The sequence below is a fragment of the Schistocerca americana genome, chromosome 3 (genome assembly GCF_021461395.2).
Source record: "Schistocerca americana isolate TAMUIC-IGC-003095 chromosome 3, iqSchAmer2.1, whole genome shotgun sequence".
Classification (NCBI taxonomy): Eukaryota; Metazoa; Arthropoda; class Insecta; order Orthoptera; family Acrididae; genus Schistocerca; species Schistocerca americana.
This window is the reverse complement of record NC_060121.1, coordinates 201,719,013-201,746,518: the sequence shown is the minus strand read 5'-3', so window position 1 is coordinate 201,746,518 and position 27,506 is coordinate 201,719,013. Positions and strand designations below refer to the sequence as shown.

The window sequence follows — 27,506 nt, the reverse complement described above, 5'->3', positions numbered from 1 at the left end:
ATGTTGTTATGCAACAGACTTGCCATCGCTATTGAGGTGAGTATGTCGTTGCAAATGTGGTAAATGATGCGAGCCACCAATTCCTGTTCGTCCTCGACTGTGTCTCATACACTCTGTGTTTCATGGTTTCCCCAGGGAAAAGAACCAATGGTGCCAAGTAAGACGAACGTGGAGACCACTGCGTTGTTTCAACGCAACCGAACTTTCTGTAGAAAATGTACTGTGTAGGTGACCTCGACAGCATGAGCAAAAAGTAGAGTAACAGCGTCGTGTCACAATGAAAGTTTCTGCGTAACTTCATGCGTTACATCGCCCTGGAATCCAGGCGATACTTGTTGTAAATCACTAGATACGTCTAAGGTAACACTCAAACGCCACTGGGAGAGTCATTGACAATTCCCACAAGTATGTTTAAGGCGAGTCGCTCTTAATCACCATGGACATACGTTTCATGAGGACTCTGTAGTGCCAAAACTTGGCTGCTGTGAGAACTGAATACGCCTTCATTGGTGAGGCAAGCCTTGTCCATAAATTACACACATTCAAGGATATGTGTCTGTCGTGCTACACGTTGTAGGAACCAGTCAACATATTACAGACAACAAGAGAACTCGACTGGACCCACAGGTTGTACCTTTGGTAGATAGAAATGATGTAGACCCATCTCACGAAACACATTTCAGACGTGACACCGGTCCACACCAAATTAATTACCGATTCGTCTGGTACTTGTTGGAACTTGTTCTATGCCATGTAATACATCTTCGTCAACTCTACTACACGAGTAATGGATCTCGCGCCTTTATCATGCTTACTAGCCTGCAAGGAACCAACCTTTTCCGTAAACCTACAGATATCACAGAAGTACCGGGCGATCAAAAAGTCAGTATAAATTTGAAAACTGAATAAATCACGGAATAATGTTGGTAGAGGGGTTCAAATTGACACACATGCTTGGAATGACATTGGGTTTTATTAGAACCAAAGAACGACAAAAGTTCAAAAAATGTCCGACAGATGGCACTTCATCTGATCAGAATAGCAATAATTAGCACAACAAAGTAAGACAAAACAAAGATGATGTTCTTTACAGGAAATGGTCAATATATCCACCATCATTCCTCAACAATAGCTGTAGTCGAGGAATAATGTTGTGAGCAGCACTGTAACGCATGGTGAGGCATTGGCGTCGGATGTTGTCTTTCAGCATACCTAAAGACCTGGGACGCCAAGCATGACGAATGTGGCGGCCGAGCACACAAGCATCACCAAACAACGTTGTTTGCCAGCGCTGTGTTCCATTGTGCCTCATGCAGTGCAAGACTTAGCAATATCAGTTTCTGGTAGGATAACAGTAGATGTCTGTCGAGAGCCCATTGCAAGTCTGTCACCACTCTTTTGTTCCTCCAGTACTGGATTTTAATATGAACTAGCAGCAGGTTTAATGACACCTCATTCTAGCATCTTCTCGATCTCAAAAAATATGGTCTTTTCATAAATCAAAGGTATTCGATAAAACTTAGCACAGATTTATCTATGCTCATTGACTTCAGACTGATAAAAGAAACGTTTAGTAGAGCACAGGTTCTGAAAATAGCAAGTAATGACATTATTTAAACTGTGCTTAATTTTTCATCTGTATCCTCAACACAATGAACCCAGTTCTGCATTTCATGTGAAGTGCTTACACCCCATTGTTACTCCATCAATAGAAATGCATGTGCACTATTCTCACTTCCAGCTAACTTTCAGGCGAGTGACAACTCCGATCTGACAAGATTTTTGAGACAATGGCACGTGTTCTCTCCCTTCACTGTACATTCATCAAACAACAGCTTCATCCTATATCCATCAAACACACCACATCACAACACTACATCAGAAGTACGTGGTGCACTGACACAAAATTTTCTTCTATTGTAGCTTTAGTTGCCAGGTTTCGCCCAAAGAAAGACGTTCACACAAAAATCGCAATACCTGACACTTATATTCAAGGCTCTTTTGTCTCCTTGCCTCCATGTATTTTTTCAAAGGACTGCCTCTTTCACTTTCATGCGTTGCAAAGGTAGAACTCCCAGACAACCTACCCCATAACCCCACTGTAAGTCAGACTCATCAGACTCACTCAATAGACCCACCGAACGCTTTGTGTGACGAACACACTGTGAAACAACTCCATTCACATTCTTCGCAGGTGCTTCATTTACTACTGACTTGATAGTACCTCGATTTTTTACCAGTAATAGTTCTCTCATATCTCCAAGATCTAACATATTTAATTGTTCATCTCTCTCATTTATCTCTTCTGAAGGTACAGTTTTGGCTGTGAACAGCAGCTGACATGCTCTTGGGGTGAGTTCTCCACGCATATATTAATCCTTGGGTCAGCTGACCATACTTCAGTAATGTATGCAGCTCAGCCTCTATTCCTGAGGCCGGCCGGAGTGGCCGTGCGGTTCTAGGCGCTACAGTTTGGAGCAGAGCGACCAATACGGTCGCAGGTTCGAATCCTGCCACGGGCGTTGATGTGTGTGATGTCCTTAGGTTAGTTAGGTTTAATTAGTTCTAAGTTCTAGGCGACTGATGACCTCAGAAGTTAAGTCGCATAGTGCTCAGAGCCAGTCATTCTGGTACCCACCGTTTTCATCGCTTCCACTGTTGCCCTCGTTATGCCAAAATTCTGGTGGTCCTGATTGGCGCTTCCCTTTCTGATATTCTCATTTCTTCCTTGATGTGGGAATTTAACCCTTTGCTCTCCAGCGATCGTTTCTACATCTACATGTGCAAAACTCATAACGCCCAAGATCATAATTATGACTGCCCTGTCTTACAGGGTCCGGTTATTGTTATTAATAAGCCTGTCTTCCCCTATTCACCATCCTCATACTCTGAGATGCTTCAACGTCGCCCTTGTCAAATCTGACGGGAATAATTTGGCAAAAATGTAAAGATAACTCCGTTAGGGAGAGTCTAATCAGTTCAACTCAGTTGCATGGATTACAAAATTGAAATGATGTACAACTTGGTAAGCAAACTGAAGTTACTTATTCATTTGTTGAACATTTATCCTCGCTAAAGTCACTGGTTCGAAAGCATGAATGTTACTGAGAAGTCAAGTACGATAGGAAAAGTGGGCTGCAAATGGAGAAACAGAGCAACTATTAGTATAACCTTTACAGAGCCTGAAAAATCAGTTGCAGCGTTGGCTGCCACAGAATACGACACTGCTTGATCAAGAAATTCTCTTAACAGGCATGACAACCAGCATGAATGAGAAAAATATCGAATCTGTATAAGTAGGTATAACACAGCTGTAATCGTAAGAAAATAATTGAATCGCAAATTGTTGAAACCAAATAAGACCAAATTTTCAGTTTTCATTTTTCACTGAATAGTACGTTTAAGAGTATAGCCTATCGTGTGGTGTTGGAATGAAACACGTCATGCTCCTACAAATGGTAGTGCACTTTACGCTGTTTGTTGTTGGAACCAAATATGTCACTGACTTACTTCTTTTCAAAATATACTGCTCGTACCGCACAGGATCTGTGTACCTCCAACAATACACACTGTTGATGAACTTAATGTTCACTGCGCTGCAGTTTGTTGTATTGCTATGGCTCCAAAATGGAAGAATAGTTGTGCAGATTCTGATAGAATTAAGGTAAAGACAGCTTGTACCTTATCAAAATTACAGAGGAGACTAGGTTTACTGTCTTACAGGTAAATATCAATCTTTCTTGGAACAACAGGAAATTGTGTAGATGTAAATAATATCACTTATACCAGCAATACCAATCTTGTGTTGTTAATTTCCTTTCAGCTGCAGAATGAAATGTTATGATTCCATTGACGTAAATCCACGTAATAATTTTTTGGCAAGATTTCTTGATCTACCTAACAAAGATGTACAGGAATTTCATCTGCAGCGCCTTATATAAGCAAAGGAAGTAAAGCAGGCACATCTTTGGAAATCTGATCCTGAACGTTGTGAAAATAGTAGGGATGTAACGTTTCTTTACCACATAATGCTTGGAAGTGAAAGGAAACTGGTTTGCAAAGACTCTTTCCTGAATATACATACAGTGACAAAATCATGTGCGTTCCATATCTGTATGTCGATGGAATAGTAAGACATATTTTCCACTTAAGACATGAGCCCATCATTCCAGGCTTAATGGACGGCATTCCAATGGCCTACCAAACAAACCTAGTACCTATTGTCAAAATGAATATGGAATATGTGTAGAAAGTCATTGAATATGTGCCTTCTGCAAAGAAACCATTGTATGAAGAAGTGCTTTATTTGTTATTGACTGACTAAAATCATAGCTGATGTACAGTTCATCATTATTGGTTTAAAAATAATTCAGTTTGTTCTGTTATGTCAGACCATACTAATGAATTATGAAATGTTCATCCAATTAAATCCTAAATATGCAAGAAATATGTTCCTAAATTGTTGGAACTAAATTATTGAAAAAATTCTGAAATCATTAAATATCGAAATGATATACTCAAACTTAACTATTTCTCTCTCAATAAAAGCAAAATGAATTCACTTTCGTTTCTGAAAAATTCCAATAATGTAGCAGTAATATGAGATGGTAGTATTCGGCCTTTTGTTTACCCTAAGAAGGTAAGAAAATGACTTATTTTGCTTTGGCTCAAAAATGGTTCAAATGGCTCTGAGCACTATGCGACTTACCTTCTGAGGTCATCAGTCGCCAAAACTTAGAATGAATTAAACTTAGCTAACATAAGAACATCACACATATCCATGCCCGAGGCAGGATTCGAACCTGCGACCTTAGCGGTCGCTCGGTTCCAGACTGTAGCGCCTAGAACCGCACGGCCACTCCGGCCGGCTTATTTTGGTTTCAACATTAGACGATTCAATTAAGGAATCACCAAAAAGAAAACACCAGGTGTGAATGAAATACCTGTCGAATCTTGCTTACATTTATGGTAATGTTCGGCCCAAACTGATAAGGATGTACACCGAGATAATATCTCTAGACAGTCGGCATTCATCCATTACGGAAGGAATTCTTGTGTTACTACTGAAAGAACCCACTGTCACTAGATTTCAAAATTACTGACCGATAATTTTCCTGAATATGCAGGTTATAGTTCTAAGACGACTGTTGAATTATGGGACAAAAGGATTTGACTTCCAAGATACGCAGTCACTATGAACCCATTGCGATGAAAGAACGCTCAATATGGCATGTTTTTACAGATTATCGTGGCATAGCACACCTACACGGACTAGCTCAAAAAATGGTTCAAAAATGTTCAAATGTGTGTGAAATCTTGTGGAACTTAACTGCTAAGGTCATCAGTCCCTAAGCTTACACACTACTTAACCTAAACTATCCTAAAGACAAACACACACACCCGGGCCCGAGGGAGGACAGTAACCTCCGTCGGGGCCAGCCGCACAGTCTATGACTGCAGCTCTTGAGACCGCCCGGCTAATCCCGCGCGGCTCAAAAAATGGTTCAAATGGCTCTGAGCACTATGGGACTTTCCTTATGAAGTCAGCAGTACCCTAGAACTTAGAAGTACTTAAACCTAACTAACCTAAGGACACCACAAACATCTATGCCCAAAGCAGGATTCGAACCTGCGACCGCAGCGGTCGCGTGGTTCCGGACTGTAGCGCCTAGAACCACTGGGACGCTCCGCCCGGCCATGGGCTAGCAAAAATAAGTCTGTTAGCTTTTATCAACTTCGACGAAGCATGTAAAATAGTTAATCAGGATATCAGTGATTGCAGGGTAGGGTCGTTGATAAAATACTATAGTGCGTTTCCGGACCCACTAAATTAGCAAAATAAACTGTAAAACTACTCGATTAAAACCTGACAAAAGGGCCGCAGTACAGGGTTATCCTCATTCCGTGATTGGTTGTTAGATTTGTAAAGAAGGGGACCATACAGTGAGGTCATCGGTCCGATCGGATTAGAGAAGGATGCTGAAGGAAGTCGACCGTGCCATTTCGAAGGAACCATCCCGGCAATATAGAAAAATCACGGAAAACCTAAATCAGAATGGCAAGAAGCGGGCCTCCCGAATGCAAGTTCAGTGTGCTAGTTACGCCCCCCCCTTTCTCCCTAGTTCGTTAACACTTTATGCAATCGCACTCGAACAACTGCTGAAAAACTATATGGTCTACAAACCCAAAATAAGAAATCAGTATGTCATACATGTGCAGATTACATCAATATTATCATTAACAACAACATGAGATATTAGGCTAGAGAACATGGACAATACATCAGAAGTGTGTGGTATAAGTTGAGAATTTGAGTCTGACTGCAGGCGTTCTAGGGTAATCCGTGTGAATGTGATGGCGTAGTGTGTACGGATGGCGTAGTGGTCTGGGTGTCTGTATAGTATGCAGGATCTTCGTACAGTAATTTTCAACTTGTTGTACTGAAATGAATCAATTTCCACTGGCAGCCTAAGTCTTAAATTCCTCTGTACACATAATGAAGTTGACATCCGTGACAAACTGTACATGCCGCCAAACTACATACAATTTGGAGCAAATATTCACTCACGGGACCAAACAGAAATAAGAAAATTGGCACCAAATGGAACTGGTAGTAATAAACAGAATTGCGGAATATACCGTTAATATATACCAATTTCTGCAAATCGGACTAGAATCTGTTTCGCAAATCCAAAACCAGCAGCTCTACCTGGCTAATTGAGAACTGATGTCTTCAGCGTGGTAAATAACGTAACAATATCTTCAGAAGAATACAAATATATGTTGTATGAGGAAATCACATCAAGGACAAAAAATGGCGGCAAAACTTCCAAGCAATTACTCTTTCTCACCTCGAAAACCCACGGACCAGTTGTAGCATTTCCTCCCCAAATACATGTGCAGAAGATCAATGAGAAATAAGTCCCAAAAACAACTTCGATTAAGAACACAGTGTTAATTAGCCAGTGACGTAGGCGCCTTTTATTTATATGATTATTCTGAACTTAGCCACAGAAGGACATCTCTATTATTAGTAATTACAAACACCAGACCCCAATGAAGAAGGCTGCATTAAGTATCACGCCGAGAAGATATATCTACAGGATGTGACAATTTTACCGAAAAAAGAAGGAATTTCAGTTCAGCAGAGCAGAAAACATTAAGTGCAAGAGACTATAATTACAACGGCAGAAGAGCAAATTATATATAATATACTACAGTTTACTTCAGAGAAGCTAAGTTTATAGATAGTCGAACATAATTTTTCCTTCAACGAAAAGACATTATGTTTCTGGCACATCACCATTATTTAATTATCGTAAGAAAAAACTGTCTTAATTTTTTTATGTCCATCGTTCTCACTGGAGGTTGGAGAGTTACATATTAAAATAGTACGCCTACAGCCGTCGTTATTATGTTATTTATTATATTGCTACCAGATCCGGATGCTTCGGTGACCATTTCCAGGCCTTAAGTGACGCTGAGGGGATTAACCCTAATAACATAGACGATTCCTCAGTGGCAGATACGTATGAACTGATTTTTGCAAACCAAGCGTGACAACAACGTTGTGTCTCTAACCACCAACTACCACCTCGTTTAGGAATTGGAATACATAGAGATAACAACAATTAAGCAGGAAAAAAAGAATTGGCGGAGAAATTCCACACGAAAGGTTCCAAGTGCGGTTCCCGGCCAGGCAAGGAAAGTTCATTTCGACGTATTTGGTTTCAGGGTGAGATATTTTTATTGGAAACAATTTTTCACTTTCTCCAGCGATCACAAGTATTGTTACAAATGTTAATAGTACATAGTTTGGCATACTTAGCGCCGCTTTAATATCGCAGAACGCCTTATTATGGGAGCTGAATACATTGCAAACCAATTTTGCTATAATACAGGTCAAATGTCAGAGGGGATTATCTGATCTTAAGTAATTTTCGTGTCTAGCAAGAGTCAGTCCGTAGTCTATTCTCATGTTCACTTTACCAATGATGGAAGAAACTAATAGAAATTTGTACTGCCAATATCTGACGCAATAACACTTTTATTGCTAACGGAGTTTTACTGGGTACCTTCTCAGCAGAAAGACGTCGTAAATTATACTGTTCCAACCAGCTATCGCACTGTGATGTTTCATAAAAATAGATTACCTTAATTAACCTTCAATACGAGTGCTATCTCTAGGCCTCGAACCTACGTTGAGAAGCGCTACGAAGGCACGCTCGCTGTTTCATTATGCTTAGAAGTGCGGCACTCACCTACACCTTAGAATGGCCGATATCATCTCGTATACTGGGTGGAGATGAGGTAGAAGACATCGAAAGTTTCCGTTGGATGCTGAGCTTACAGGTATGGGGTGTTCACAGGTGTGGAGCGTCCATCATCGGAGACCGATGGAGCGCTGACGGCAGCCCACTGCGTCGCAGGCTCCAGTGGTCCGGCAGACCTATCGCTGCGGGCTGGTACCGTGTCTCATGAACTGGCGGGCTGGGTGATCGGCGTTGACTTCATTAAGGCACACCCGGAAGCCAAGCTATGGAGGAACGACATCGCGCTCTTACGCGTGCCGAGAGACTTCCCTTTCGGAACCGAAGTCCAGGTAGGGTCTCTAACGTTCCTTGTTTCACCACTTATTTATTCCTATATCAACAGGATGAATTCAAATAACGTCAATGCTCTGCAGAACAAGCACAAGAATATTCTTATTTCTCGTGATCAGATGCGTATGTGAAACTCCAGTATAAAACTGCATGACTACCTGTAGTAATTGTGAACCTGCAGTAACAGTAATGGTGTTGGTCTATCACTGTATTGGGTTGGTGCATATGTTTGTGACGTTTGTCCATAAAAATGACGAACACAAGAGATACATATAACAGAGACTATAGCCATTAGAAATGCTTTCTCCTTCCTATTTGCTACAACCTGCCAATGCTTGGGTAACTTTTCTATTCCACGACTGTAGAAACCACGCGGTTTTGAAGCTAAGAACTTGTCGAACTATGTTCAGAGCACATTTCCAATTGGAAAGGAAGTTCCTTGAAGGTTGTTCGATAGATAGCTTGAAAGGTGAAAGTCTGAGGACGTGACATCAAGTGAATGATGTGGGTGCGGATAACTTCAAGCCTAAGAATCTGTCGAGCTATGTTCGGAGTGCATTTTCAACTCGAAAGGAAATTCCTTGAAGGGTTTTAGAATGAGATTTCCACTCTGTAGCGGTGTGTGCGCTATTATAAAACTTCCTGGCAGACTAAACTTGTGTGCCGGACCGAGATTCAAACTCGGGACCTTTGCCTTACACGGGCAAGTGCTCTACCAACTGAGCTACCCAAGCACGACTCACGCCCCGTCCTCACAGCTTTACTTCTGCCAGTACCTATTCTCCTACCTTCCAAACTATACAGAAGCTCTCCTGTGAACTTTGCAGAACTAGCACTCCTGAAAGAAAGGATATTGCGGAGACATGGCTTAGCCACAGCCTCGGGGATGTTTCCCGAATTTCACTCTGTAGCGGGGTGTGCGCTATTACGAAACTTCCTGGCAGATTAAAACTGTGTGCCGGACCGAGACTCGAACTCAGGACCTTTGCCTTTCACGGCCAAGTGCTCTACCAACTGAGCTACGCAACCACAACTCGCGCCCCGTCCTCACAGCTTTACAAGGTGTGCAGGAGAGCTTCTGTATAATTTGGAAGGTAGGAGACGAGATACTGGCAGAAGTAAAGTTGTGAGGACGGAGTATGAGTCGTGCTTGGGTACCTCAGTTGGTAGAGCACTTGCCCGCGAAAGGCAAAAGTCCGGAGTTCGAGTCTCGGTCCGGCACACGATTTTAATCTGCAAGGAAGTTTCCTTGAAGGCTGTTCGATGGATAGCGGAAAAGGTGAAAGTCTAAGGACGTAACATCAACTGAGTGATGTGGGTGCGGAATAACTTCATAATCTAACTCCTCTGTAGTTTTTTTTTTACCAGTGCAGCAGAAAGCGGGCGGGCGTTATCGTGGAACAGTATCAGTTCACGCAGGCTTCCTGGTCGTTCTTCTTGGACTGCTTCCGCAAGAAGTCTCGTTATTGCCATAAATGACACCTAGGGGAAGCGATTCATCGTATACCACACTGTTCCACCAGATGCATAGCGTTGTCTTTTGTGGATGCGCTTAAATATTTGTACGGGAATTTGGTGTTCTGTTCGAGCTTAACGATTCCTTTCTGTTCCTTACATTAGCGTAAGGACACGATTCCTCGTAATCATTAACGATAGGGGTCACGAATAACGGCTTTTGGTCACGAGCCAACTGATAACCAGCAACCGTAGATGCACATGTGCCCATCCACTTATTTTTGTAATTTTGGTTTAATGCATACTGTACTCACGTACCCAGCTTTTGAACCTTGCTCGTAGCGTGCAAATATCGTACGAAGGGAATGACCACAGTTCATCATATTTGTGAGTTCTAGAGTTCACAGACGTTGATCAGAGTCGGTTTATGAGTTTAAATGGTCATCGTAAAACCTCAAAGGTCTACCTGAACGTAAAGGGTCACTAATGTCAAAATTATCTTACTTAAAAAGAGAAATTCATTTTCATGTCGTGCTGTGTTCAGTGGCATTATCTCGATGTAGGGCGCAAATGGTTCTGGCTCTGTCGGCTGCTGTAAGTCCTCCAGGTAGTCAAACAAGAATATGTGGGAAGTGTTACGATTTCTCAACTTGGCAATCAATTTTCTAACGTCCACAGGTCTAACTGCTTTCTCGAAATGACAGAATGTAAATTAAAATGGCAAAAGTGAGCAAGGGTATAAAGAATAAGATTAAGAAATATCAGTTACATTAGAAAACATATTAAACAAGGAACAAAATTAAAATTTTTGAACCGTGGTTAAAGCTGTCTCGATAAATGGAAATGAGGCACAGATCTCTCTCAGGAAAGTTAGACGTGTTCCTAGGTAATACCATTTAAGAGATGAGGATATTAGTAATCATCTGGATATTTATAATATTACAGGAAAAAAAGAAGAAAATAGAACACCATGGAAAAATCCCCCACAAAGAATGTGTGTAGTGAGTCTATGCACTACGAGCCAAGAAGAAGAAGGGACATAGTGGCGCCCTGAATGTGCTGGCAGTGAAAAGTGCCGATGGAACAGGCACGCATACCTAAACTTTGAAGTGCAGATGAAGAAGAAGTAGACCATGTTTGTAGTTATAGTGCATCTATTAGTGGTTATTATTGATAATGGTTTGCATCCATCTGTTAGGCGGCCGCGTTCTACTGACAAGTATTTGAATAAGGGACCGTTCACTCGTATCCCGAACAGAGTGCTGGCATACGTGATTTCGCTCTGTGCTCTATGTACTATACTGTCAGAAATTTTCAGTCACATGAAAACTGCGTACCGGGGCCAGACTCGTATTCGGGACTTCAACTTTTCGCGGGGGAGTGCTCAACTGACTGAGCTACCCAAGAACAGCTCATGACCTGCCCTCACAGCTTTCCCTCCGCCAGCACCTCTTCTCCCACCTTCCAAACTCCACAGAAGCTCTACTGCAAAATCTGCAGAACTAGCACTACTGGAAGAAAGGTTACTGCGGAGGCATGACTTAGTCAAAGCCTGGGGAATATTACCAGAGTTAAATTTTCACTCTGCAATGGAGTGGGTGCTGATATCAAACTCCCTGGTAAATTAAAATTGTACGTTAGACAAAGACTCGAACTCTGAACTTTTGCCTTTCTCTGGCCATGTGTTCTACCGACTGAGCTACCCAAGCATGACTCACGACCCACCCTCACATCTTTACTTCCGCCAGTACCTCGTCTCCAACCTTACAAACTTCATAGAAGCTGTCCTTCGAACCTTTCAGAACTAGCACTCCTGGAAGAAAGAACGTTACGGAGACATGGCTCAGACGGAACCTGGGAGATGATACCATATTGAAGTATGTAGCTTGGAAGGTAGGAGACGAGGTACTGGTGTAAGTAAAGCTGCTTGAAATGAGAAGGATATCGTCAGATACATTTGGGTAACTGCGTTTCATTGGCAAGATATTACGAATATGCGGTTAGTATATACAATGGTTTACTTAGAAAAAATTTGTGATAACTAACCAAGAATATAGCTTCAGGAGATCGGACTCAAATCAACAAGGACTAACAGAAGACGGTAAAGCTACACAAAAATATAGCATATCTGGTCACTGACTTTGTAGACCCAGAGAACGGCGCTCGGAAACACTGAAAACTCTGAACTGGCAGCTATCCAGTGAAAGCCTACTTACAAAGTTTCAATAACCGGTATTACTCGAGAACTCTGAACATACACAAAGCTCCGTTAAGTATCGCCCCGGTAGAGACCGGGAAGACAAATTTAGACTAAATACGTAGCACTCATGGGCATTTTGGAAGATACTCTTCACACACTCGATATGCGAACGGAAGACTAAACTAATATGTGTTACACTGGAGCGTATTTCACTGTTGCTCCAGGGCATTCACATTCACGTCTCTCGCGCGAATGGAGCAATTTCCACCAAACTTGGTAAACATAAATCATGTGAGCTGAAACGTATAGTATAGTAATCAAGTTATTCAAGCCTAGGATTCTAAGGACCGAGACGGATAGTGGTGGAGGGAGGTGGCGGGGGAGGAGTTTGACATGTAAAGGTAATGAAAGGGTCCATTTGTACCTTCGTGGTTTTCAGAATCAGTACACTGACTGTTGACAGGACTGATGACACTTAACCCATAAAGGTGATGGAGGTTAAAGTAAGATTTGACCGATGATGCATATGTCTTAGTTGTATACCAATGTGCCTCCTAGCTAAATTCAACATAATGGCCTGGCTAGCCACACAATTCTTAAAAAAATTACCGCACTTGATTTTATGTGCCAATAAAATGAAACTTTCATTCTAATATTTCGCGGAAAATACTGTGAAACAGCCAACCTCAGCTGAATATTTCTATCAAATAGTATTATGAAACAGCAGATTACATCTTAGTACTTTAACAGTCATAAAAGAGGTATCGCCTTCACCATGTTATGATAATATTAAAAAGTATATATCAGAACACTGGCATAATAAGTGTAAGGTTCATCACACTCACTTCTAAAATACCCTAGCTTTAAGGCAGCAAGACACACACACAGACACACACACAAACATCTACCAAAGTTGATGCCTAAGTCTGTGTTCTCCAAAATTAAGTTATCCCATGCCACTTCTGTATAAAATAGACGTTGCTAAGAAATTACACCCTAAGACTTTGGACTGCTTTCAGTTTCTAGGGCTAAATGAGGTGAGGTACCAAAACGAACCTGACCAAGCCTATAAATACATCGAACAAATGTTGGTTAAATTACACTCCTGGAAATTGAAATAAGAACACCGTGAATTCATTGTCCCAGGAAGGGGAAACTTTATTGACACATTCCTGGGGTCAGATACATCACATGATCACACTGACAGAACCACAGGCACATAGACACAGGCAACAGAGCATGCACAATGTCGGCACTAGTACAGTGTATATCCACCTTTCGCAGCAATGCAGGCTGCTATTCTCCCATGGAGACGATCGTAGAGATGCTGGATGTAGTCCTGTGGAACGGCTTGCCATGCCATTTCCACCTGGCGCCTCAGTTGGACCAGCGTTCGTGCTGGACGTGCAGACCGCGTGAGACGACGCTTCATCCAGTCCCAAACATGCTCAATGGGGGACAGACCCGGAGATCTTGCTGGCAAGGGTAGTTGACTTACACCTTCTAGAGCACGTTGGGTGGCACGGGATACATGCGGACGTGCATTGTCCTGTTGGAACTGCAAGTTCCCTTGCCGGTCTAGGAATGGTAGAACGATGGGTTCGATGACGGTTTGGATGTACCGTGCACTATTCAGTGTCCCCTCGACGATCACCAGTGGTGTACGGCCAGTGTAGGAGATCGCTCCCCACACCATGATGCCGGGTGTTGGCCCTGTGTGCCTCAGTCGTATGCAGTCCTGATTGTGGCGCTCACCTGCACGGCGCCAAACACGCATACGACCATCATTGGCACCAAGGCAGAAGCGACTCTCATCGCTGAAGACGACACGTCTCCATTCGTCCCTCCATTCACGCCTGTCGCGACACCACTGGAGGCGGGCTGCACGATGTTGGGGCGTAATCGGAAGACGGCCTAACGGTGTGCGGGACCGTAGCCCAGCTTCATGGAGACGGTTGCGAATGGTCCTCGCCGATACCCCAGGAGCAACAGAGTCCCTAATTTGCTGGGAAGTGGCGGTGCGGTCCCCTACGGCACTGCGTAGGATCCTACGGTCTTGGCGTGCATCCGTGCGTCGCTGCGGTCCGGTCCCAGGTCGACGGGCACGTGCACCTTCCGCCGACCACTGGCGACAACATCGATGTACTGTGGAGACCTCACGCCCCACGTGTTGAGCAATTCGGCGGTACGCCCACCCGGCCTCCCGCATGCCCACTATACGCCCTCGCTCAAAGTCCGTCAACTGGACATACGGTTCACGTCCACGCTGTCGCGGCATGCTACCAGTGTTAAAGACTGCGATGGAGCTCCGTATGCCACGGCAAACTGGCTGACACTGACGGCGGCGGTGCACAAATGCTGCGCAGCTAGCGCCATTCGACGGCCAACACCGCGGTTCCTGGTGTGTCCGCTGTGCCGTGCGTGTGATCTTTGCTTGTACAGCCCTCTCGCAGTGTCCAGAGCAAGTATGGTGGGTCTGACACACCGGTGTCAATGTGTTCTTTTTTCCATTTCCAGGAGTGTATTACGGGAAACACACCAATAACTGTGCAGTTTGAACTATTTTCAGTTCCTGGAAGAAAGCAACTGAGGTGTTCTAAGGTGTAAATAAAAATACGAAAAGTACAAAACCAGATCAGGTACAGTCTTAGGGGGAAAGAAGTTACCAAAACACGTGCAATGTGTAAGTTAAGAGTCACAATGCTATTGTGACATATAAAACGTTAAACAGATGGGGCAATATTGATATTCGATATATTCGTTACAACACATTCTTGTTGTTGCGTACCAAAACAAGCTTTCAAGAATTTCCGTAACATTTACACATTGGAACTATGGTGCCTACTTCCTGTAAAGCTTTTACAGACAGTATTCCGTAATCAACTACTAATTAATATCAAAATAGAACCGTAGTGCTCCAAAATGCGGCATGTAGATGCTAAATATATCCAAAGTTAAACAATTTGACGGATCCCATTTTAATACGGGAAGAAGTCGCTTCGAAGAGGTTGTTATTGTTCAACACCTACCATTCCATTGTTCTGTCTGGTGCAGCACATCGGTATGTAGAATTAAGAACAGACGTGCTTGCAGCTTATTCTTTTATTAACAAAGCGTTTCATCTTCATGGGGCATCTTAAAATGATGTTGAAATTTTGCTTTTAAATAATTTTTTTAAAAGAACTTAGAGTCGCTCTGTGTTATATTGAAGCACATATCGAATTAGATGAATCCACAGAGACCTTTTAAGATAATCTTCAGAGTCCCACGAAAGCGAAATGTATTGTTGATTAAAGAACAAATTCTAACCAAGACTGGTTTTAATTCAAAGTTCCTGGAAAACCTAAAGTACACACTGTCATAACTTTGTTGTTGTGGTCTTTAGTCCACAGACTGGTTTGGAGAAGCATTTCATGCTACTATATTTTCTGCAAGTCTCCTCACCTCCAAACAACTACTGCTGCCCACATTTAATTGAACCTGTGCACTTTTGACCCCTTACACTTCTGTTCAATTTAAAATTGATGATTCTTTAATGTCTCATAACGTGTTCTATCCATCGCTACCTTACCGTTTTTCAGTAAAGTTATGCCACAAATTTCCTACATTGCTAGTTCTAGTTAGTACCTGTTCATTATCTTCATAATATACGAATACAACTTAATATTGCACCAAACATGATATGTGAAGGTAGCAGTGAAACAAGGTTCTATGTGCATAAATGAAATTCCGAGAACTCTTGGCACCACAGGTTTCTGATTGTAAGCAACGAATCGATTTTTATAAAACGAAATGAGGAATTTTGCGTAAAATGATTAAAAGTAAATAGTTTTGTTCTTCTGTTAGTGTACATCCTTAAATGGATAAAAGATTTGTAACAGAAAACTTGTTTGTCCTACTTGATTTCCATGTTCCAGTGTAAAAAGTGCAAGCAATGCTAATAAATTATTATAAACCCAGTGTATGAAAATACAGAAGTTTTGTAAAGATAACCAGCTTTTGTAATTTCTTAGATTTATACCGTAACAAGGAGGTGGGGGGGGGGCTGTTTGTTGCCATATTACTGTAACACAGGATAGCTTGCCGTAACGTCATGGTGTATTGAGGAATCTGATACATTATTCCTTGAATATTGGGACAACTACTGCAATTGGGCTGTAACTAGTCGATGAATGGGATAATTTGATACATTTTTTATGTAACAGCGTTATGTATGATGCAACTTTTTACAATTTTCGTGTAATATGGTAATCTATGGGGTAATTAACCACATTTCAACTCTAAAATGAGGAGAACTGGTTATAATTTTTCTGTAGTACTTTGACAGTTCTCACAATTTTGCGATACCAGGGTCACGATTGGATTACTTACCTACACTTCTGTTGTAAAATAGCGATGTATGGAGAGTAGTATCATGTAGTCCCACGATGCAATAACAGAATTTGGAAACCTTTGTACTGAAATATCAGTGCTGAAAGATAATATTCTAGTATGGGAATAGACTTTGAATAACGGTAACTGAAATCACAGCTAGCCTCATTTCGTACCTACAGAGTGTTCGGAAATTCCCATTACAAATTTCTAGGACTTGTAGAGGGGAGAAAGTACACAATATTTTGAATAGGAACCTGTGTCCAGCAACGTACCATTTCAGTTCTACGATCGTTTCAATTCATGTGTGTAAGGCATCCACGTGTACTGGGATTTCGAATTTTTGTTCATGAACAATAATCTGTAATTTTAGTTTCATATTGTAATAAGCAACCTGTATATATTTGTTCTCAACATCTTTACTTATCTTCACAAATAAGTTTTTTGTGGCACCAAGATAGAAATTTTGTTTACGAACAGGGCTGTGTGGTGCCAAGAGATATTGACGTCTCACCTCTATGTGTGCACTGCTTTACTATTGTCTTTACCTACTCACGTATTACGAAATTATTAACTAGAAGTGTTAAAATGATATAAAGAAGTAATGGAAACAGCTTCATCCCCGTTCAAAAATTCTGTGTAGTTAGCTCATTTGCCTGTGGCTGTGTCGTGCAGAAACATTTCTTGTTTTCGAGCACTGTGATTCTATTTTGGTATTATATGGTAGTTGGTGTGAAAATAGAGTTTACAAAATTTCTACAGAATGTTGGCAGCATAGACACAACTGGTAAATTATACAGCCGCCCTCAATATTTAATTTTTGTACATAAAATCAAATATGCTTAGCTCGAATGTAATAAAAAGCATTATTCATTGGTAAATGGTAGTGACAATAGTGAATATTCTTCTGAGAAATCAGTTGTGACAATTTTAAGGTGGGCAGATCGGTAGAAGAGGAATGGATATATCTAGGAAAGGCAGTCACAGTAAGTGGACAGGAAAATATGGTTCAACGAAGATAACTGCTAAGAATCCTTGGGCAACAGCTGATACCAATTGAGTTGACGAATGAAGAGAATAAAAAAACGGTCATGAAAAAACAGGAAGATTGCATGTCAATAAACTGACTTAGTATTGAATTAAATAGAATGTGGATAGAAGCCAAGGAGAAATGGTTGCAGCACAAATGCAAATATATCGGAAAAGAAATAATCATCGGAAGAAATTATTCAGTACAGAACAAAAGCAAATGGAATTACACGGTTAGCCCAGGATTGTACCCTCTGGACTAAATGGGCTGTTGAGCTACAAAGTACTGAATGAAAATAAATAGCTGCATATGATTGCAATATAGACAAACTGCCTTTGTATGACGTTATTTCTTTTCCAAAATATATAATGGACGATATTTTGTTAGAGATCTTGTTGCACTGTTAGTACGCAAGGAAATGTGCTGTGGCATCTGAGTGTCCGAATTTCGCTTAACCCCAAACACACGGTAACATAGCATAAAGTACCAGTTACAGGTGGGGTATAAGCTGAACTGTGTGAAAAGATTAGGACACAGGAAGAGCCAAATTAACCAATTGTTTAATTAATTACTGAGTTCAAAAAGAGTCAAGATCAATTTGAAGGGGAGTATAACCTGTTTGCTATTTTACAAATCAAGTTCGGGAGTACCTAATATCGTCCATTAAAGCCGTTAGACATTAGTTTTACGATTTTTACAAGAATAGAAAACACCAGAGTGAAATAGATCACGTTCAGTATTTTAAGATCACGTTAGCTATCTGTATCAACTGGTGGGCCAGTGACATATATCATACATCCTACAGTATCCAGCGATAAGAGGACCGATTTTGAGTGAGGAAAGACTTCTACATCTCAAAAGCTCATACAACTGAGTAGAAAATCACTATGTGGCTAAGACGATTTCTGCACAGGGTTTACATTCCAACTTTCTAAACTTTCTCAAAATTTACCAAAGGGGTACATGCGCATGTGTTATGCTTTGAAAGCTGCGGATAAGGTAAGAGATACATTGAATCATTGGTGGCAATCACCAGTAATATCATACGTCTTCACCATGAAACCGCTCATTAATAAACTATCACATGCTGCAAGTTATTTTCTGATTCTGGACCCTAGTTACACATCAGTATGTCTTTAAGAAGTATGTTTTTAATACAAATCAACAACCGTTAAACACTTTTGTTTCCTTATCTACTTTTTATCTTGGGCTTAAAGTAACCCTCCTCCCCCCACCCTAGAAAGGAAAACAAATAACAGTTTATGTTTTAGTGTGTAAAAGTGTACTATTTCTTGCTTTATAACTGTAATTGTTTAAAAACCTAAAACGTTCTTTCGTTTGGCGATCTTATCTAATAATGAAGAGTTCTCCAAATTGTAACACTTGTGAGGGTTTATTTATTATAGACTGAAAAGGAAGTTACAATGTCATTTATTTCAACAGTGCCATGCTCAACTGCAGGATGTTGTTCTAGGCACTAGATTTAAAGAATGGACGTACTGAGAAAATTCGACTCATTACACGTAATTTTCTAAACGTCTGCAAACGGTACAAATTAGGAAACAAACATCATAAACTACTTCCTTGAACTTAAAAATATGTGCTGCACTAATTTCAAAGGAAAGTCTCATGTTTTGGTTCTTAGGTCATTATTTACAGGCACTACAATGTAACTATTTCACTCCTTTCTGCAGCCGTAAGCACGTCCAGTGAGTCCACATTTTGTATAGGCTACTCGTCAGTTCACTTGCTCCTTGGCAAGACCGCGAGCTTTTACTTGTAACCTCGGTGGTATTCCTTGAATGGACACCTGTAGTTCATTTTGTGCCCACTGTGGCGTCTTATCTACTAAAATTCTGTGGCAATCCGCTTCGTTCTACTAATCGAAAGAGCATTTTATTACGTAAAGCATGCATAATCTGAACATCATCTCTTCAAATGTAAGAATATCCTTCACCAAAACTTTTATTCTTCGTCGGAGTATACTGAATTGCATTTCCGTCTGCATTTTCATTTTTATTTTCAGCATTCGTCCTAACTGTAGCCTTAGCCAATCATTATATGTGTGCACAGTTATTTAATGCATGATTCCTACTTATATACGCTTTTGCAACTAAATACTTCACATCTGCGCTCTACTTTCCACAACGACTCTCTGTGACCATGCTGTAATAAAGAATGTTTCTTTAATTATGTACTTACGATTAAGAATGCATTAGAAAATTGTAAGCAAATGCTCTTAACGTTATACTGCACTAATAACGCAATTTTTTTTAAATCTTCACTGTACAAGATAGTTTCTTAAACTCTAATATTCGAAACTTAAGGCAGTACATTCTAGGTGACGTTGTCAGTCATTGTCGGTGTCCTACGAATGAATCATAATGACTCAGATTTCTGACAGTCTAAGAAGTAGGGTTATTTAATGTATGTTTATCCACAAATAAAACAATATTTTTACACTTATCCTATATTTATAATTCTCTTCGCCACATACAAAAAAAGTTAGATGAAAGCTACAAGAAAATCTACGTTGTCTTCAGACAATGTTTTCCTCAGCACACAGAATTCATAGCTGACAATATGGCTCCAAATAGAAGGCAGTTTAGGTTGATCTTACTAATAGTTGAATTGTACAAAGCATATGAATGTTATAGTAGTTGAACAATACACACATACAGCAGAATGCTGGTTGTTCTTTCTCTGATCGACACGCTTCTCACAACGTTTCTCGAAATTTAAGGCCAGATGTTTTCTTCGTGGTCGTAACTGCACCACTAAGTAAACTTCACACTCCTGCGATTATTCGAGAGAATTACCACTTGATGTCTGGTTTTCGATATACTCGCTACTGGCAGATCCGCTAGCGAAAATACACGTGGCACCACCTGTTGTCCCCAGTTAACTGCGGTCTAAGAGCGTCAAATACCCGACTACAAACTATCAATATTGTGTTGGCAGAAGAGCCAACACCGTGTTACTAGAGGAGGCCGAAATGCACGCGTTTTAGCTCACGCAGGCTGGCGTGAGGAGGGAAGGACTATACTGGAGGAGGGAGGAGATTAGTATTTAACGTCCCATCGACAACGAGGTCATTAGAAACGGAGCACAAGCTAGGGTGAGGGAAGGATGGAGAAGGAAATCGGCCGTGCCCTTTCAGAGGAACTATCCCGGCATTTGCCTGAAGCGATTTAGGGAAGTCACGGAAAACCTAAATCAGAATGGCCGGAGACGGGATTGAATCGTCGTCCTCCCGAATGCGAGTCCAGTGTGCTAACCACTGCGACACCTCGCTCGGTAGGACTATACTGACGTGAGGTCTGGAACATGACAAGGAATTAGAATTCAGAAAGCGGACGTAATAAGTTTGATACTTAACTTTAATCCATTAATGAAGAACGTCGCTCTTGACGGTACATGATTCACAACATTATCTGTTCAGAATAGTTATAGTGACTGAATATGGCGCCTTGCTAGGTCGTAACAAATGACGTAGCTGAAGGATATGCTAAACTGTCGTCTCTGCAAATGAGAGCGTTTGTAGGCAGTGAAACATCGCTAGCAAAGTCGCCTGTACAACTGGAGCGAGTACTAGGGAGTCTCTCTAGACTAGACCTGCCGTGTGGCGGCGCTCGGTCTGCAATCACTGATAGTGGCGACACGCGGGTCCGACGTATACTAACGGACCGCGGCCAATTTAAAGGGTACCACCTAGCAAGTGTGGTGTCTGGTGGTGCCACCACAGTTAACAGTTAGTGTGGAACATTATAAATCCTTTACTTCACACAAGCATACGTAACAGATCGTTTAGATGGTTTCAGCTCGTGACAGGTGCCACAAAAACACTAAAGTAAAGTTTTCAAATGAAATTAGCTGATTCTCCTGTGTCTGAAGAATTTGGCATTCCAACGTCCAGTGAATATTTCTTCGATGGTGGACAACAGTTCCACCTTTGGTATTAGACAAGATATAAGAGCCTTTGTTATAACGTAGTCTCTGTGAGAACGTTTAGTATTCGTAAGAATTCGGCACTTGGATTGGAAAATATTCCCAGCAGCGAAAAATACTAATGAAGCTTCTATTCTCGGACCGTCCGTAGTTTATAATTTACTAACCGAACTTGAACCCCCATGTTGCTGTGATTTTCCATTCGAGGGCTCGTTTGATGCAGGGCTCATTTATCCCGTGATAGCCTCTTTATTTCGGCATAACTCTGGGAACACACAACCGTTTCAGTTGCTGTAATGTACCGAACCCTGTGCCTTCTTTTAAAACTTTTATCCCCCACACTTCACTTCATTGCCACACTTACAGTGTCCTAACGCCACTGGATATATGCTGAGAAATTACACAAGTTTTATTAAAGCTCTCCCAAAAATGTCTTTCACCTGCAGCTCTACACAGTACCTCTTGATTAGTCTCGACTACTTATCTGTCTTTCAGCTGTCATCTGTAGCACGACACTGCGAAAGCTCCCGTTTGGCCTGAACTAAATATCTATATTGCTGTACAGATTTGTTCAGAAAAAGCTTCTAGACGTAGCAATACATATTCGACAATAAAATATCTACCTGCAGTAAAAAATAGTTATTTTCAGTGCCTTATTTCTTGTTAATTATGTCACTATTGCCTGACTGAAACAGACTACACCCCATCATCCTTGCTTTACTTGATATGAATCATATAACATTTTAATACGTTGTCCACTACATGTAACTCTTCTTTCAATATCTTTGCCATTGCCGAGAGATCCAAAACATCATGGGAAAAACTCAAAGTTTCTATTTTTCCTACCTGCACTACAATCCGCTCTCCAGATTAACCACCGATTTCCTTTGCTACCGGCTCAATATCATCGTCAGGTCCGTCAGCCCTGTCTGATTGCCTTGTAAAGCAGAGTCTTCATTTTAAATCCTCCCACTATAATAATTACAGCCTGTATTGCATAAAATATGTACGTAACTTTTCAGTCCCTGTATTTTATCCATGCTAAGGTCAGAATTTGATGGGATGTCTCCTCACCAAAACGCCAAACTTTATTCTAAATGTACAGGTGCTATTTACGAGTTGTTTGGTCTAATCGACAGTGAATAGAAGGAATAACTACTTACAACCGTAGCATAGTATACAGGGTGATTCAAAAAGAATACCACAACTTTAAAAATGTGTATTTAATGAAAGAAACATAATATAACCTTCTGTTATACATCATTACAAAGAGTATTTAAAAAGGTTTTTTTTCACTCAAAAACAAGTTCAGAGATGTTCAATATGGCCCCCTCCAGACACACGAGCAATATCAACCCGATACTCCAACTCGTTCCACACTCTCTGTAGCATATCAGGCGTAACAGTTTGGATAGCTGCTGTTATTTCTCGTTTCAAATCATCAATGGTGGCTGGGAGAGGTGGCCGAAACACCATATCCTTAACATACCCCCATAAGAAAAAATCGCAGGGCTTCTTGGAGGCCAGTGATGAAGTGTTCTGTCACGGGCTGCCTGGCGGCCGATCCATCGCCTCGGGTAGTTGACGTTCAGGTAGTTACGGACAGATAAGTGCCAATGTGGTGGCGCTCCATCCTGCTGAAATATGAATTGTTGTGCTTCTTGCTCGAGCTGAGGGAGCAGCCAATTCTCTAACATCTCCAGATACTGTAGTCCAGTTACAGCAGCACCTTCGAAGAAAAAGGGACCAAAAACTTTATTGGCTGAAATGGCGAAGAAATGTACAACTAAATGAAACTTTATAGGTCCCTTAATTCGCCGACAGATAGTGCTTAGCTCTGCCGTTTGTCGTTGCAGAGTTTTAAATTCCTAAAGTTGTGTTATTCTTTTTGAATCACCCTGTATAATAGGACTGATGTCAGTTTTAAGTAACTCTTCAAAAGGATTTCGTCGCAGGGCGCTACAATCAGAGCTTATTCAAACAAGAAATTTCAGTTACATTTCAAAGACACGTTCTTACTTTACTTATGAAAAGGGGCTTAGACTATTTAGAAGAAGAATTTTTCGTTTTCCCAAAGCAAAACAAATCATTTTCCAAAGAAGAGATTCAATCTTTTCGAAGAAGGGTTCTAATTTTTCCAAGAAGTGTTTTTGTGTTTGGAAAAATGTTATGGTTTCTCGAAGAGGAGTTTCACTGTGTCCCAGGAATATTCTTATTGATTTGGCAGGAGGATTCTTTATTTATCCTGAAGAGGTCCATTGAACGAAGATTTTAGTTTGTTTCAGGGGACATTTTGTTTGAATACGCTAAGGGAGGTGAAAGCACAAGCGCCAAAGAAGGCCACTTCAACGAGCGCTGGACTATGAATGTGGAAGGATGGAGCACCGTAAAAAAACAGTTGCTCTGGTGTTTGTTTGATGATATGTCAGTCTGATTTCAATCCCGGTTATTGTCATTATTATCATGTGATTTGTAAATTCTGGAGGGTTCACGGATTTACTGATTTATGGGGCATTGGAAATTACTAGAACTTTCCATGTGTGTATAGAGAGCCGCCCTCTCTGCAGAATCAGGTAATTTTGTTCTATTTGGACTTATGCGTGTGCTCTATTATAGGGTTGTGAACGTGATTTATGCGCTGTTGTCAACTATTCTAATATATTAATCGGTCCCAGATTCACTAGATAGGTGGGCATTTTATTAGCTACCTTATCTTTTGGTAAAGCTTTCATTAGCAACAGCAGTACCCAAGGCGATTTCCGTTTTCACAGAAACTGTTTTGTCTACTGAACAATCTGCCGCCCTATTATCGAAACTTAATCTACTACCTGATTTGTGTTAACAGGCTGTTGCACTGGCAGAATCTCCCATAACACCTGGTTATTCAGCGACTGTGGCTGGATGGGGCCGCACAAACGTCAACGAGAGTTTCTCATGGTCGCTGCTGAACACCACAGTTACTGTATCGACCAGTAGCAAGTGTGAAAAGGATTTCGGATTCAACATAACTTCAGACATTCTGTGTGCCCGACCTAAGACACCAAGCACGGATATCTGCGAAGGAGATGGCGGCGGAGCACTGACGAAACATGGAATTCTGTACGGTATTGTGATATATGGAAGATGCTTAGATGATGTCAGCCAAAATAGTCTGTACGTCAATGTTTCATATTTCTATAACAGGATCACAGAAGCGACAGCACTTGAACCCTTATGATTGAGCTTCAAATTTGTGTATCATTATTGCCTTAAGTGGCTTATATAATAATTTTGCCTGAATTTCACGAACGTTATCTTTGATGTGATTTTCCTTATTAGTATTCTTCGCTGTAAGGTAAAATTAGAAAACTTTGAAAATATGTCTTTCATCTTCATCCATTTTATGTCTGCACCTGAAAATTTCTATATCTTTGTTGAAATTAAACGAATTACCGTCGAATTGAGTTAATAAAGTCATAAAAATAATACGAAATCGTGTAACTCTCTTTGATCATCTGTTACACCCAAATACTGCCTATAATGAATTGGATTAAATACACTGAAATGTAGTATATTTATCTCTGGGTATAAAATCACTGCAAAAGAAATGACATGAGAGTATCACACAATTTTCGGTTTTATACATTAATTATTATGGTATGGACTACCCACTAGAAACAGAAGTATGATCCGTACTATGTACTACTCGATGATAATGCAGACTGGTGATTAAAGCTGAATCTGCAATAAAATGAATGTATTGAAATGATGCAAAGTTATTTGCACAATGAGATTCGAATGGGAGCATGTTACTCTGAATCCATAGCTATACGCCTAACCTACAGTACAACCGATATGTTGTACCTAACGATAATATGAGCCAAACTGAGATTTGAATGTAGGTTTCTATTTAATTTGTCCCACCACATTTTATAATATTTCACTTTTTTAATTCTTTTAGCTTTTAAATTCTTTTAGACTCTTCAAGCAACCTACATCCCCTTACATTTTTACTTTCTATTGTAGGTGGGTGCCTTCTCAGAAGGGCTTACTTCGGTTTGTTCGACTGTAACACAGGAAAATATACGATCTTACTTTTTAAATTAATGTACACTACAAGCAAATCCATGGAGATTCTGGAAAACATAGAATGTCACCTGTTGTATTGCTTACAGGGACTTAACTAGATATAAGGACAAAACGATGATGTCACAAGCTACAAACGCCTTATCTGTAATGTCGTCACTGTCACCACTAACATAATCATCATTTACAATGATATCATCAAGATACACGTCCTTCCTCCTTCCCTCTCTTCTACACCCAATCTAAATCCCAAATTCCTTATCCAACCCAGTTGTGCCAGTAGGAAATTGAGAATTCATTACAGACGACCAAATCAACCTAGTTGTGCTTTATAACCCATCGAATCACAGTGAAATACTGAAATGACGCAACCAATCAAAGAGGAGATGCTAGTTTCTGACGCAAAGTTCAAAGAAGTGGAATACCTTCATCTGATTATGCATCAAGATCAATGAATTAATTTCTTTTTGTGACCTTTGCTTAAGGATCAAAGATAAGAACATAAAATATTTACTTCTAAATTGCACACACACTCACACTCACACACACACACACACACACACACACACACACAAACACACACACATGCCAGAATGTTGGATGGGCCACGATGGTAATTGACATCACAGGTTGACTGCTATTAGCTCCTTGTGACCACTGTCCACCAAGGTGACCACCAATCTTCTTATGTATCCACCATTCCACTGTGGGATAATGTTGACCATTTTACAGAATGGTCACTATTACCCTACATACTAGTGAGTGGGTCAGTTTCCAGGGTCACAGGTGTTATCCTGTGTATAAAAATGAGTGGACTATTTACAGAGCTGATTACATTATCCCTCAGATAACCTACACACACAAACACACACGCACACACACACACACACACACACACACACACACACACACACACACACAAATCTGCATTTCACTACTGAAAGATAACTAATACAGATGGAAGCCACGAGAGCAGTGTGATGACTCCCTCAGCAGCTTTTCTCAAGTCGGGATCTTAAACGAAAAGACCATCTTATAATATTATAACAAATTTCCCTCAACATGACAGTGGAAATAACAAATTGTCCATGTTTCAGTAAAAGTGAAGCAAATTGCCTTTCATGTTGTTTCACTATTGTAAGGTCTTTCATGTCAAAGATGGATTATAGCAAAAGCCACAGTTGCAACAAAATTGGGGACGTTGCCCTCCATGTTACAATGAAAATGTAATAAGCTGCCCATGTTATAGCAAAAATTGTAAATAAATGCCCTCTATGTTAGAGTGAAATTGCAACAAACTACCCTCTGTGGTACAGCAAGACTTGCGGGCTTTAAAATAAAAACGAAATGTCTGGTGTGGTGACCCTCAACTACGTACCCTCTGACTCACAGTTGAAATATTAAAAGTTTTGACTATTTTCTTTGTCTAGGGGCTGGCATACGTGCTCGCCGCATTACAAGCCAAATACTGCTGAATCTACAGTATACAATATGAATACACACATTAATCGAACGGTCCAAGATTCCTATCACTCGTTGTTGTGGTCTTCAGTCCTGAGACTGGTTTGATGCAGCTCTCCATGCTACTCTATCCTGTGCAAGCTTCTTCATCTCCCAGTACGTACTGCAACCTACATCCTTCTGAATCTGCTTAGTGTATTCATCTCTTGGTCTCCCCCTATGATTTTTACCCTCCACGCTGCCCTCCAATACTAAATTGGTGATCCCTTGATGCCTCAGAACATGTCCTACCAACCGATCCCTTCTTCTGGTCAAGTTGTGCCACAAACTTCTCTTCTCCCCAATCCTATTCAATACTTCCTCATTAGTTATG

General features: G+C 40.9%; 1 protein-coding gene across 1 annotated transcript; it reads left to right on the top strand.

The window, feature by feature from the left end:
• LOC124605973 (trypsin epsilon-like) lies at positions 1 to 24,824 on the top strand. Its single transcript, XM_047137938.1, has 4 exons — positions 1 to 36; positions 136 to 157; positions 8,370 to 8,602; positions 24,453 to 24,824. Exons 1-4 carry the CDS (start codon positions 1 to 3, stop codon positions 24,822 to 24,824), a joined length of 663 nt encoding a protein of 220 aa, XP_046993894.1.
• Positions 24,825 to 27,506: the final 2,682 nt, after the last annotated feature.

What these genes read in the sequence shown, in the direction of transcription:
- LOC124605973 (XM_047137938.1), top strand. Translation starts at nt 1, where the DNA reads ATGTTGTTATGCAACAGACTTGCCATCGCTATTGAG. An exon ending in AAAAGAACCAATGGTGCCAA is followed by an intron (nt 158 to 8,369) that starts GTAAGACGAACG and finishes GGGTGTTCACAG; the next exon opens with GTGTGGAGCGTCCATCATCG. An exon ending in CTTTCGGAACCGAAGTCCAG is followed by an intron (nt 8,603 to 24,452) that starts GTAGGGTCTCTA and finishes TTGTGTTAACAG; the next exon opens with GCTGTTGCACTGGCAGAATC.